The sequence below is a fragment of the Verruconis gallopava genome, assembly GCF_000836295.1.
Source record: "Verruconis gallopava strain CBS 43764 unplaced genomic scaffold supercont1.43, whole genome shotgun sequence".
Classification (NCBI taxonomy): domain Eukaryota; kingdom Fungi; phylum Ascomycota; class Dothideomycetes; order Venturiales; family Sympoventuriaceae; genus Verruconis; species Verruconis gallopava.
Window position 1 is genome coordinate 122,913 of NW_015622179.1, and position 11,775 is coordinate 134,687.

Below are 11,775 nucleotides of genomic sequence, written 5' to 3' on the forward strand. Positions count from 1 at the left end.
CTTGTGCTTTCTTCGTTCTCCTCTCCGTCGCTACGGCTCTTCGTTTTTCTTCCCTTTTCCTCCCTGGAACCGTCTCCAGGTCGTGCGTCCCACGCTTTTGACGAAAAGAAATCGAAGAGCCAAAAGACGGGGCGCGCGGAAATAGGAGTGAGGGGAAACAAAGGGAGGAGAGGAGGAAAAAAGAAAAAGAAAAGGAGCTTAGATCTCGCTAAGTTCTCGGACGCGTCTAAACACTGAGGCGATTCAACGAGACTGGAAGCCGCAGAGGAGAAAAAACAAAGAGGAAAAAAAAAAAGGGGGGGGGGGGGGGGGGGGGGGAGAGGTATACATCATATCCTTTTGCTTTCTTTCACGTTTTAACCGTTCGACGTGACAGAGTTTTGTTTCCGATCTTTGTGCGGGTCTTTGCTTTGTCGCCCTTTGTAAGAAAAAGCTTGGGGAGAGAAAGAGGGAAAGGAAGAAAAAGAGAGAAAGAGGGAAAGAGACAAAGGGAGCAAGGGGCACGTGTATAGTATATCAGCCGAAGCCGCTTTGTGTCCATTTCATACATACATTGCCTCCCGCGTTAATACTAATATTAATAGCTTTTCCTTCATTTAAATTATTATATTTAATGGATGAAGTAACTGATCCTAATTTAACTGTTATTGTAGAAGGACATCAATGATATTGAAGTTATCAATATATTGATTTTTTAAATAGCGATGAAGAATATATAGAATATGATTCATATCTAGTACCTGAATCCGATTTAGAACCAGGAGCATTAAGCGGGGCAAAGTCCCCCCCCACCCTCCACCCCCAAAAAAAAGTGACGAGATCCCCAAGTGGAAAACAGTCACCCGCGTGGTGAATATTCGTTACCGCAAAGTCTGTGAGGGGGCGGGAGGGGTGGTATATATATATATATATAAATGTACATATATGCGCGCAGTGCCGTTTCGCTTTCCGTCTCTTGCCATGCGTAAAGGAGCTTGCAAAGAAAAAGGTAGAAGGAAAAAAAAAGACTTTTTGGTTTGTATATACATGAGGACGTAGACATGGACATATAGAGAGAGAAGTAAAAAAAAAGGAGGGGGGGCGGGAAGGGAGTAGCTTCTTTGTGCTTGGCACAGGCCGTTCTGTCGTCTCGGTATATGGTTGATGTCGTGTACAATAAGAGGAAAGATGACCGTTTGCCATGACAACGGACGGGAAGATGTTTAGCGGAGGAAAGTGAAGAGAAATGGAAAATCGGCATCGATGGGATTCGTGGATGGAAGATGCACAATGGCCTTTCGTTGTGCGATTCGTCTCGTGTCTTGTGTGGGATTGCGAAGAGCTGCTCACCGTCACCACGCTTCAAACCCACCCAGTTTAGTTGCGGGGCGCAACAACGGAAACGGGTGTGGGGGGCATGGGCTCCACCTGGGCAGCCTCTTCCCTCTTTCTGCTCTTCGCCCGGTTAAGACCTCTCGCCCGACTGGCGGCCCGGCTCAGCGTGCCTCGTCGGCCCCTCGAAGCCGGCCGCTGCATGTCGTTCGTAAGGCTTGGATCGACCTGCCCGTTCTTTCTATCGCGGTCCGTCTGCAGGGCGGCGCGGCGCTCTCTTCTCCTCGCGTCGATGACGTCTTGCGACAGGTGGCCAAAGCCATTGCGGCGCTTGTAGCAGCTCTCCATCAGCGCGTTGGCGTCGAGCAAGCGACGGGGGATCGCCTGCACGACCTGAAAAATCTCAATGTCCTGCGCGACGTTGCGAATCTCTGACTCGCCCGTCTTGAAGATGGCGAGCGCAACGCGGAACAACGTCTTGGAACCCTCGTAGAAGAAGCAGTCCCAGACGCGAAGCACCGTCTCGGTGGGCAAGTTACCGACGAAGCAGGACATGAACCAGGCCGTCGTGGCGAGAGACACGGTAGGCAGGCGCGTCGGATTGATGGGAGCGCGGCCACCGTCGTTGACGTCGTCGATCTTGGCCCAAACCTGGGGCATGGCGTCCCGGATGCACGTCATGAGCACGCCCACGTCGACGCTGGCCTCGAGCACCTTGGCGTGCGTGCCGGGAAGATGAACGTTGCAGACTACGTTGAGCATGTGAAATGCCTTCTCCTCGTCTCGGAGAAAGAGCAGCAGCATGCCGGCGAGGAAGTTGAGCGACTGGCAGTAGCCGATGCTGGGATTGTGGATGGCGAAGGCCTGCAGCACGCGGCGTAAAGATCGAATGATGGGCAGCTCGTCGCCTTCCGGGCTGGCGCCAGGCGCAACGTCAGGCTTGAAATCGATGTTGTCCGGGAACGTGCGGTTCAGGTCGCGCTCGATGATCTCGCGGTCGGCTTCCTGAAGCTTGCCGGGCTCGTCGGCCTCTCTGACGAGACGATCGTACAGCCCAGGGTTCTGAGCAACGCGCGCCGGACCGCCCGCATACCAGAACCAGCAGGCACCGCGCCAGTCGGGCGGGATGCCCTTGCGAATATACCGCTTGACCTTGTCTGAGCGCGGCGGGAAGCGCAGCGGATCCTGAATGGGCAGGCCGCATTGGATCATCATAATCTCCCACTTGGTGCGGCGCCGCTCAAGATAGTCGGTGTACTTTGCGTTCCACGCGTCGTATTGCTCGACTGTGATGTACTGGCTGGCTTTCTTAAAGCCGTAACGGTCACGTGGTACCGGGACAGACGGAAGGCGTGCGCTTGCGCCGGCGCCGGCGCCGGCACTCACGCTCACCTTAGCCTGAGATGGCAGCGGCGAGCTATCGTTTGCGGTACTCTGCGGGGCCGATTCAAAAAACCCGTTCCTTTCGTCTCCGCTCAACGGGGATGGCTTTTCGGCAGGTGCATCCAGGGTCGAGAAGTCCACCGTGGACAGCGGAGAGACGGGCTGGTGCGAATACGGATCATCCGGCCGGAGGGGTGATACCAGAGGCGAAAAGGCAGGAGAGGCTGGGTCTGCAGGATTGACGGGGTGGGACATGAGCGCGGGCGAGCCCGGCGAAGACTGGGGGAGAGGCGGAGACCGCGGAATGGGCACAACATCGTCGAACTTGCTGTCGTACTTTGCTGTGGCCTCTGTCGGCTTCTCAAAGCGAAGGACGACGGCTGGTGAGCCGGTCGAGGCGTCGGTGTCATCGTTGGACACCTGGAGAGCGCTCGCAAGCGCGTCGCCGTCCAGGTCAGGATGCTGGACCGAGTCCGGCCTTGGCTCCCAGCCTAGGTGGGGCGAGCGAGCGCTCTGAAAGGAGGATGGTCTAGTAGGCTTGATGTGATCGGGAAGCGGTGCCTGAATGGCTGGGTCGACGAGGCTTGAACGAGCTGGTTCGATGACGCTGGTTCGGCCTGGTGGATCGTCAGCACAAGGCCTGGAGGGCTTTGGCCTTAGCCGGTCCGACTCACGTTGGTGGTGATGGTGGTGATGGTGATGGTGGTGGTGGTGGTCGTCGCCGTCCTGGTCGTCGAATCCGTCGGCATACATGTTGATATAATCGCACGCATCGAAATCGTCATCGTCGTTGTTTCGGCGCGCGCCCCCGTCGTACTCCCCCATGCTGGCCCTTCGCCTCGAGTAGTTGCTTAGCGAGGACGAACGAGTGACGAGGCTGGTGCGGTCCGTCTCGCTGGGCTCGTAATAGCCCGACGACGTGTTGGTGGCGTACGAAGCGTTGGTTAGTGCGGACCGAAAGCTGGCCCGCACCTCGTCGCTCTCCTTCCACGGCACCGGCGGTGGGCCACGGAACGTCAGGCTGACGTCTCTGCTGGCAGGACCTCGCTCAGGCTTGTACGTGGACGACACGTTGGCGCGGGCGGCGCCTCGAAGGTCCGGGATGGAGGGCGAGCGATACTGACCGCCCAGGTCGGCGATGGGACGCGGCGCCGTCGTGGTCATTCCTCGCGGCCTGCCACGAGGCTGAGCCGCAGCAGGCACGGGGACGCCGGCTGGGGAATGATAGGACGCTTTCGGCGACGAGGACGTGGTATAAGCGGAGGTAGGCGCCTGCATGTCCCTCCGCAGGCGCGGCGAGTTGGTGCGGCTCGACGTGCGGTCAGGAAACTGGCCTTGACGGGGCGAGTCGGCGTCGACCAGGCTGTTCTCGTAGCTCCGCGACGCCGCCATCTGGCGCAGCTTGGAGACGGATGTCTTCCGCAGAGGCAGGTGCGGGCGCGGCACGTCGGCCGCGGCGAAGGCATCGGAGTCAGAGGAGGCCAAGGGCGAAGAGGCCGTCACGCTGGTGAAGCTGTGCTCGTCGGCGGTGGCGAGCGACGAGGTGGGCGAGCGACCGACGTTGTCAGGGGACGAGGACACGTCCGAGGCGGGCCGCGCTTGGAAAAGGGCGTCGGACGAAGGTGGACTGGACCGCAGGCCCATTGCGGCCGCGGCAGCGGAAGAGGGCGAGGAGGAGCTCGGCACAGGATTCGTATCCGGGGACGACGCTGGAAAGGGGTAGCCGCGGGCGCTGTCGCCGTCGTCGCCGCGGCCGTCCGGCGCCCTGGGCGCCTTGCGGTTGTGTCTTCGCTGAGCAAGCGTGCCCGCCTGTCGAAGAAACGACTGGTCTCCCTCGCCTAGGGAGGCGGCATAGGCGATGCCATCGCTCCGGGCGAGCATGACGGCGGCTGTTTATACTCCGGAGGAGCATGCGGAGCAGCAGACGGGAGCCATGCGAGGGGGCGGACGGGTCGAGAGAGACAGACGACGCGTCGGGCAGCGTGATCTGGGTCGGACGCAGACGGAGACGCAGACGGAAGGACGGCTTGGTGGCGAGCAGGAGGTGGAGGAGGAAGAGGAGAGCAGAGAAAAAAAAGTGATGTATGCGTGCAGCAGCGTTGGCAGAGTTGCCGCTAGCCAGGGATCGCGCGGATCGCTCGCGCCGGGGAATCTCCTCCACGCTGCTAGTCAGGCACCCGCCCGCGATGATTTGTCTGGCCTCCGCCTTGGTCTCGTCGTCCTTGCTGTCGCCCGGCACGCGTCTGGCCGTCGTGGCCGATGTGTGCGCGCGCTGATGGGCGGTCGCCGAGCCTGCTGTCCGCTGGCCCAGCCGCCCGACCGCCTTGCAATCAAACGACGGCACCGAAACCATCCAAGTCGCAAGCCCCGAAAAGCTTCTGACGTGCTTCATGGGGCCTCCATCTCGAGCCACACGTCCCGCCGCGTCGGGTCGGGTCTTGCTGTTTTGCCTTCCATTTATGCCGCCTTTCTGGCGCGGCTGGGACCTCAACAGCTGCACGGGCGGCGACAAAATACGAAGACTGTGACGCGGTGGTGAGAGAACAACACGAGCGGCTGAGCGAGAGAATGGGCGAAAGTGTTGGCTGCGCTCGCGCGGACGGCGGAGGCGTGCGGAGGCGAGGGCAAGGACGACGTCGAACGCGCTGCCGACTACGACGGCGACGGCGATGACAACGGCAACGACAACGACAACGACAACGACGCCGCAATGCTACGCTTGGAACACGAATGTGCGAACAAGAAAGCGAGCGCGTGGAGGCGCCAGTCCGTCCGTGTCAAACAGCGCTGCGTGTTTCACCATCCAAAACGCTTCTGAAGGAGACCTGTTTCTGGCGGCGCCTATGCAGAGCTTGAGCACGCACTACAAAGAAGACGAGACCGTTCTTGATGCTAGAGGCCTTGGTTCCCGTACGGGCATCGTCGTCACCGCCGCCACGCTCACGGCGGGCGATTGACTGCTGTTCTCGCTGCCACGCGCGGAGCAACCGCGGCGAGACGGGCATTATTTTTTTTTTTTTTTTTTGCGTTGTTTTTGTATTTGTTTTGGTATTTTGATGAAAAACAAAGTCTAAAAAAAATTAAATTAGATGAAAGTTTCTTTTTGAACAGCGCGCACACACACACACACAGGCCTAATTTAACGTGGACGCGCGCAGGGGAAGGCCAGTGGAGGCGACGTCAAAGCCAAGGAACGGCGGCCGAATTCGATGTCGATCAAGCCGCCGACGGACCGGCTGATGGCGTGCTTGCCCAAGCATACACACACACACATACACATCCACATATACCTGTGGTCGTGATACGTGTGTGAATCCACTCCTGCACGCACACACGAAGGACGGACGCGCTTCGACAGGACCGTCGCAACACGAGCCCTGAGGACAAGAGCAGATGATTTGTGAGAGCCAGATGCTAGGCACGTGATGGTTGGGCTGCACTTCCATCTCAGCGACATGCCTTTGCGTGTCCCGAAGCTCCATTGGAGTCGATGTCCCTCCCACGTACCGTGCCGTCGTAGGATTTGCTCGAGGCTCCTTGGCCTTGCCTTAAAGGTCTGGTAGCAAAGTCTTTGAGAACGAACGGGAGGGTCACAACGTCGAGACCGGCGGCAACGTCGTGTCCCCAGCTGCAACTAGAGGGCATCTGCGCCGCGTTAAGAGTCGATGCATGCGCAACCTGATTGTTTGCTATCATACAACAATCTTATCCATAGCACTTTGAGCGAGTCTACCCGCCCACGCGCTGCGTTTCTGTCGTTCCACTCCCCGTCAAACCTTGCCAGTGCCCTCTGCGCCGTAGGAACGCAATCCAGCGCCTTTATGGCCACACGATCTTTGCTTTTGAGCATGTAAATGGCGCATTCGGCCAGGTCCTGCGACTGAAGAGGCTCGTAGCCGTAGAAGAACTCATCCATGGCATCCTTGTCGTACTTTGACCCCTTTGCAGGTGGAAGTTCGTAGCCACGCATCCCGGCCTCAGCACCAGAACCTTGATGTTCGAGCCTGCCGTCTCCATTCGCAGCGAGTTACGAAAGGCCTCGAGACAGGCCCTGTTGGCGTGATGCACCGCCTCTCCGTCGAAAAGGGAGCAAATAAGCCTCTTTGTGTGGATTACTGCCGAGCGATTCAAGGAAATCAGCTTCCTCAGGAGCTAGAATTCCGGCCTCGTACGAACCCATGCTTGAAAGCTAGAATAACCAGAATGCAAAAGACAGATGATTGGAGTTGGGCACGGACGCATGTGATAGTCTACTTGTTAGGTTTTTTGTGGTCCGGATCTCGAGCTCTGATTGCAAGAGGACGGGGAGAGCAAGCCGATACGAAGAGATTGCGGCAACGGACCTAACTAGAACATGTTCTGGTGATTGAGGCGTGTTTGACGGAACAGACTTGGTAGCCTTCAGGAAACACACTCTGCCCGTCAAGGAGTCCAGAAGCAGGCTCTAGTTCTAGAGCATACGTACAGTTTCCCGAATGCGCAGAAGATTTGCTCGCTCGTCATCCACGGCTGTGCCAATGCTAGAAAACCACCTGGACCGACGACACGAACAACGTCGGGGAACATCTGGCGCTTAAGATTTCCGGTTTGGGTAGCCTCGTCGAAGTTGCGATCCGCAAACGTCTCCCCATCCACGGTCTGTTCCATGTCCAGGCATCCGGCTCTGCAGATCAGACAACGAAGGGGTTGGAACGGAAGCGGGAGATCTTGTACAAACCCGGAAAGATCAAAGCTCCTCTTTGCGCGTACGAGTCACTCCTTTGTTTGCTGGCTGTGCGAGTCTCGCTCCGTTAAAGCTTCAAGACCCACGTCTCGCAAACGCCAAATTCCCTTACTTTTGTTTCTCCTCGGGCCGTCTTGGAAATGGCCACCTCTCTTGTGTTCTTTACAAGACGAAGCGTCGCGTTTGGTGCAAACACTATTTATATGTTTCCGTGCCAAGATCGCGTCGTTGTAGGAGGCAGAATAGTGACTGTCCGTCTGGCCTCCCCTCAACGGGGATGAAAGAGAAGAGATACTTGTAACGTGCTGTGGGCACCTGGTCTACGCTGATCCAGCTCATTGCGGAACTGATCGATACATGGCACACCGTCCACCGATGCCTTCCTGGCTCGCTGGCAACGTCATGATACAGGAGACAAGAGACGAGAAAGAGAGAAAAGAATCAGGCTTCATTTGGCAACGAATCCGATCCCGTCGCCGTACTCGTACTCTGTCGTTATCTGGGCAGTTCTTTGTAAGAAGCGTCCGAGCACGTATAGAGCTCTCACGGGCCTGTCACCACTCCGTGATGTGTTTCATCACACACCTCGCCGGAGAGAGTATACATGTCCAGATTCGATGATGTATGCATGGCCAAATACGCCGGTATGTTGATCACCGCTATTACTCCTCCTGCTCCCCTTTCTCGTCCTCGTCCCCGTCCTCGTCTTTCCGCCCCATGACCCTGTTCATGCTGTTGCTGCTACCGCCACCGCCGCCGCCGCCGCCACCGCTGCTGCTGCTGCTGCTGCTCCTCGCGAGCGCACGCCCCAGCTGCCAGGCCCGTTTTGTATGAGGATCAGCCAACGTCGCTCGAGCCCTCGTGGCTGTCGGCGTGCCGTCCGCTAAAGACACGTGCTGGTAACGGCGATGAAGTCAAAAATGGTCAAGAGGCCAGGCCGACATGCCCACGACGGTCGCTTTGCTTTTTGCGCCCTACCAACCGTCCCGCTCGTCTCCCGCGCCGCCCTCCCTGCTTGTCCACGTCTCTTCGACTTGCTGCAGGTCATAATGGGGGCTCCCCGTGACGAACGAGTCTCTCACGCGGAAAGGGCACTGCTGCTATCGGCTGGTGATGCATCGTCGTTGGCGTCGTCTCCATCTTCACTCGACTGACGCGGCCAGCTTGCTGCCTCGTGCTGGATGCGAGTCGGCCCTTGCTCGTCACCGTCGCGGCGCTGCCGTCGGCGTGTGGAGAATCGGAAGTCCGTGTGTCCTGTCTGTGTCCAGCGTCTGGATCTGCGTGCGGACTGAACGTGGTGAATTTTTGAATCATCGCCTCTGCTGTCTCCTCAGCTCCCCCTGCCTTTCGCTCGCAGAGATCTTTGGTAAATTGATCCGTTTCTGCCGCTTGATGGCTCCTTTGCTCGCCAGCGAAATGAAGAGGCGTCCCGTCCTCCGAGCCGTCGCTCTATCCACTCCGCACAACAAACACAGCAACATGAACGTCGTCCTCGTCCGCACGCCTTGTCCATAATCTACAGCCATTGTGTCATCCGGCGCTGCAAAGCCAATGACTGCGGGAGCGAGCGCAGCAGTCAGCGGCTTTCAAATTATATCTACAACGCTCTCGAGCCACCTTTCGATCCCGCGAGACTTTTGACAGCCCGTTAATCTCCGCTCGCAACACGAAAACCCGCCGCCGCGTCCACGCGATGGGCATTCGCGGTCTCCTCCACCTGCTGCAGCCGTACCGCGTCGCGCTCGAATTTCCGCTGCTGCCCCAGGCTGTTGTGGCTGCTGCCGATGACGATGCCGACGTGCAAGCGAGTGCCGACGCGACGCACAGTCGGCCAGGCGCCGTCCGTCTCGAGTTGGCCGACCAGGACGACTCTGATGGCTTCGCGCTCAGCAAGGACGCCGTTCGCAACCACAGGGACTCCTACAGTGGCCGGTCGCGCCCATCTCTGTCTCCTCCTCTGGCTTCTTCTCGGTCCTCCTTCCCGGACCCGGACCCGGACCCGTCTACTGCTCACCCAGCCCAACATCAGCATTCCGACCTCAGCTCGGTCACGAATGCCGTCGACGGCGCTGTCTATGCTGTTGTCGACGGACCGGCGCTCGCCTACCACGCCTACCACGTCGCCTTGTCTGGAAGACGTCTTGCAGAGAATGCGCTCGACGCTCTTCCCACGTACGATGAAGTGGGTCGCATCGCGACAGATCTGCTAGACACCTTACAGGCCCATGGGATCCGCGTCGCCGTCATCTTCTTCGACGGGGCGCTGCCGGAGCCCAAGCGCGACGTGAGGATCCAGCGCTTGTCCGCCTATCTCCGTCAGCTCGAGCATTATCGATCCGTGCATTCCTTTCATTTCGGACCTATGTCCGACTGCAGCATTGTGGATCGTCTTGCCTCTGCTGCTGTTGATACGCCGGCTACGGCTCCGCTGACGGGGAGCGACGAAGGCGCGGATGACAGAAGCAAAAGAAGTGCCGAAATCAATCGTCACAAGAACGATGAAACTAACTACAACGACGACGGGAACAGAACCCGTAAGCAAAACAATCGTGGATCCACTCCGTCTACACCCTGTTTCTCGCCAGCCCAGGTGCCCGCGAAGCTGAAGCTACTACCTGCCCTGCCGTTTCTGGTGCCTTCCATCATCGAGACGTTGCACAAGACCGCCTATGCCGGTCGTGCCGTCGTCGTTCCAGGCGAGGCAGACTCCTTCTGCGCCGCTTACGCCAAGGATCGCGAGGCCATGATTGTTACCAGTGATTCGGACCTGCTGATCTACGACCTGGGCCCGCACGGCTCCGTCGCCTTGCTCAAGGACATTGAGCATCAGAGTGCCGCATCGTCCAACGGCGCAGAACGACGCAGTTGTCTGAGGGTAATGCGGTACGAGCCTGCGAGCATGGCCCGGCGTTTCGGCCTGAAGACTCTCGATACGCTTGCGTTCGCGCTGCACGAAGACCCGCACAAGAGCTTCAGCACATGTCTGCAGCGCGCGCGGTGCCTACAGTCGGACCCGAGTCTTGCGTATCTGGAGTTTGCCGCCTCGTATGCGGCGGCGAATGCTGCGTCCGCTCTGGCCAATGTCGCCGTTGGCGCAGCGCCGCTTCGAGGGCTCGATCCGCGCGTCTCTGAATGGGTCCGTGACGGCCAGGACCTTGGCTTGTTGAGGCTTCCTCCCGAAGTGAGGGCGCTGCTGGTGGCCAAGACCGCCTCCGCGCCCGCTCGCATGTACCTTCCCGTGCTGATCGAAGACGCAAGCAGGAGCAGCGCCTGGGACGTCGGCGCAGACGTTCGTACGCTGGCCTACTCCGTCTTCCGCCCGGCGCGCCCAAGCGCTGCATGTTCGACGAAGGAAGTAGTGCGACGCGGCAACCGGATCGTAGAGACGAGCGTGCAGCACCTCGACCTACCCAGCGTGCTCGAGATGCTCGGCCACTTCCAGGCTCTGGTGAAGCATCTGCACTCGTTGGACGTGTCGCGCCGTCTGGTCTGGCCGCTTATCGCCTTGTACATGATGTGCTCGCATCTGCAGCGTGACGGCAGGAAGCTGCCGTCGGCCGCGATGCTCAACGCCCTGCTCGTCCGCCGCAGGCCATACCGCAACTGGGAGCACGTGCAATGGTCTGCCCAGATGCAGGCTGCCGCGTATTCGTTGCGCATGCTTCACCAGTGCCTTGATCTCGGTATGCTGTCGCCGCATTCAAGCTCCGGCTGTGACGTGACGGCAGCGATCGAAACAACCACGGAGCTCCTGCGCACACTGCCAAGCCTGGCGTCCTGGTTCGACGAGGACGTACTCGTTGACGACGCGGCGATCGACCAGGCCGTCCGTATGCTTCTCGACGCGTTGGGCGTCGACACAGCCGATCGCACGTGTGCGGACGAGCAGCTGACGGGTAAGCAGCGGAAGAAGAAGAGGAAAAAGGAGAGGGCGGCCGCGAAGGCGGCACAGACCGGTGACATGGGGACGAACGTGTCGTTGCCGAACATGTTCAGCCTGTTGGCTACTGGCTCTCTGGGAAATGATGCTTGAGCCACGCATCGAGACTTGCGTTCCGTGTATGTACGTAAAATGGGTCTATCCAGGGTGGACGGCTCGCGCTGCAGACGCCGAGGCTCTCCAGCTACGCGGGCACGCGACGTCTTCCTCTGCGACCGATTTTGAGCGTCGCCGTAGCGTTGGGTGTTCGCCCCCGTCCCATACCTACTTGCGGAACTCTACATCGCTGGAACTTGGCTCCTGCGCATTCTTTTGAGCGTAACGAGCGATCGAACCTTTTGCATTCCAAACTTTCATAGGGAGTTTTCTTTTCGGCACGAGAAGAGTCGCGCCGGATTGGTTCGAATGGTCACGTCAA

The 11,775-nt window shown here is 58.8% G+C and overlaps 3 protein-coding genes across 4 annotated transcripts; 1 reads left to right on the top strand and 2 right to left on the bottom strand.

Moving 5' to 3' along the window:
* Positions 1-735: 735 nt before the first annotated feature.
* Positions 736-4,597, bottom strand: PV09_08603. 2 transcript variants are annotated; one of them, XM_016362527.1, is made up of 2 exons: positions 3,369-4,597; positions 736-3,311 (listed from the first exon to the last, which is right to left on the bottom strand). In XM_016362527.1, exons 1-2 carry the CDS (start codon positions 4,573-4,575, stop codon positions 1,357-1,359), a joined length of 3,162 nt encoding a protein of 1,053 aa, XP_016209669.1. In that variant the 5' UTR covers positions 4,576-4,597; the 3' UTR covers positions 736-1,356. The 2 variants fall into 2 exon arrangements, with proteins under 2 accessions (XP_016209669.1, XP_016209668.1); XM_016362526.1 differs by having other exon boundaries at positions 736-4,597.
* Positions 4,598-6,349: 1,752 nt separating this feature from the next.
* On the bottom strand, positions 6,350-6,664 carry PV09_08604 (uncharacterized protein; the record flags this gene model as incomplete). The annotated part of the gene is made up of 1 exon (XM_016362528.1): positions 6,350-6,664. One exon carries the CDS (start codon positions 6,662-6,664, stop codon positions 6,350-6,352), a length of 315 nt encoding a protein of 104 aa, XP_016209670.1.
* A 2,446-nt stretch (positions 6,665-9,110) lies between these two features.
* On the top strand, positions 9,111-11,450 carry PV09_08605 (uncharacterized protein; the record flags this gene model as incomplete). Its single annotated transcript, XM_016362529.1, has 1 exon — positions 9,111-11,450. The coding sequence occupies one exon, from the start codon at positions 9,111-9,113 to the stop codon at positions 11,448-11,450; it is 2,340 nt and encodes a 779-aa protein (XP_016209671.1).
* Between the last annotated feature and the right edge of the window lie 325 nt (positions 11,451-11,775).

What these genes read in the sequence shown, in the direction of transcription:
- PV09_08603 (XM_016362526.1), bottom strand. Translation starts at nt 4,575, where the DNA reads ATGCTCGCCCGGAGCGATGGCATCGCCTATGCCGCCTCCCTAGGCGAG.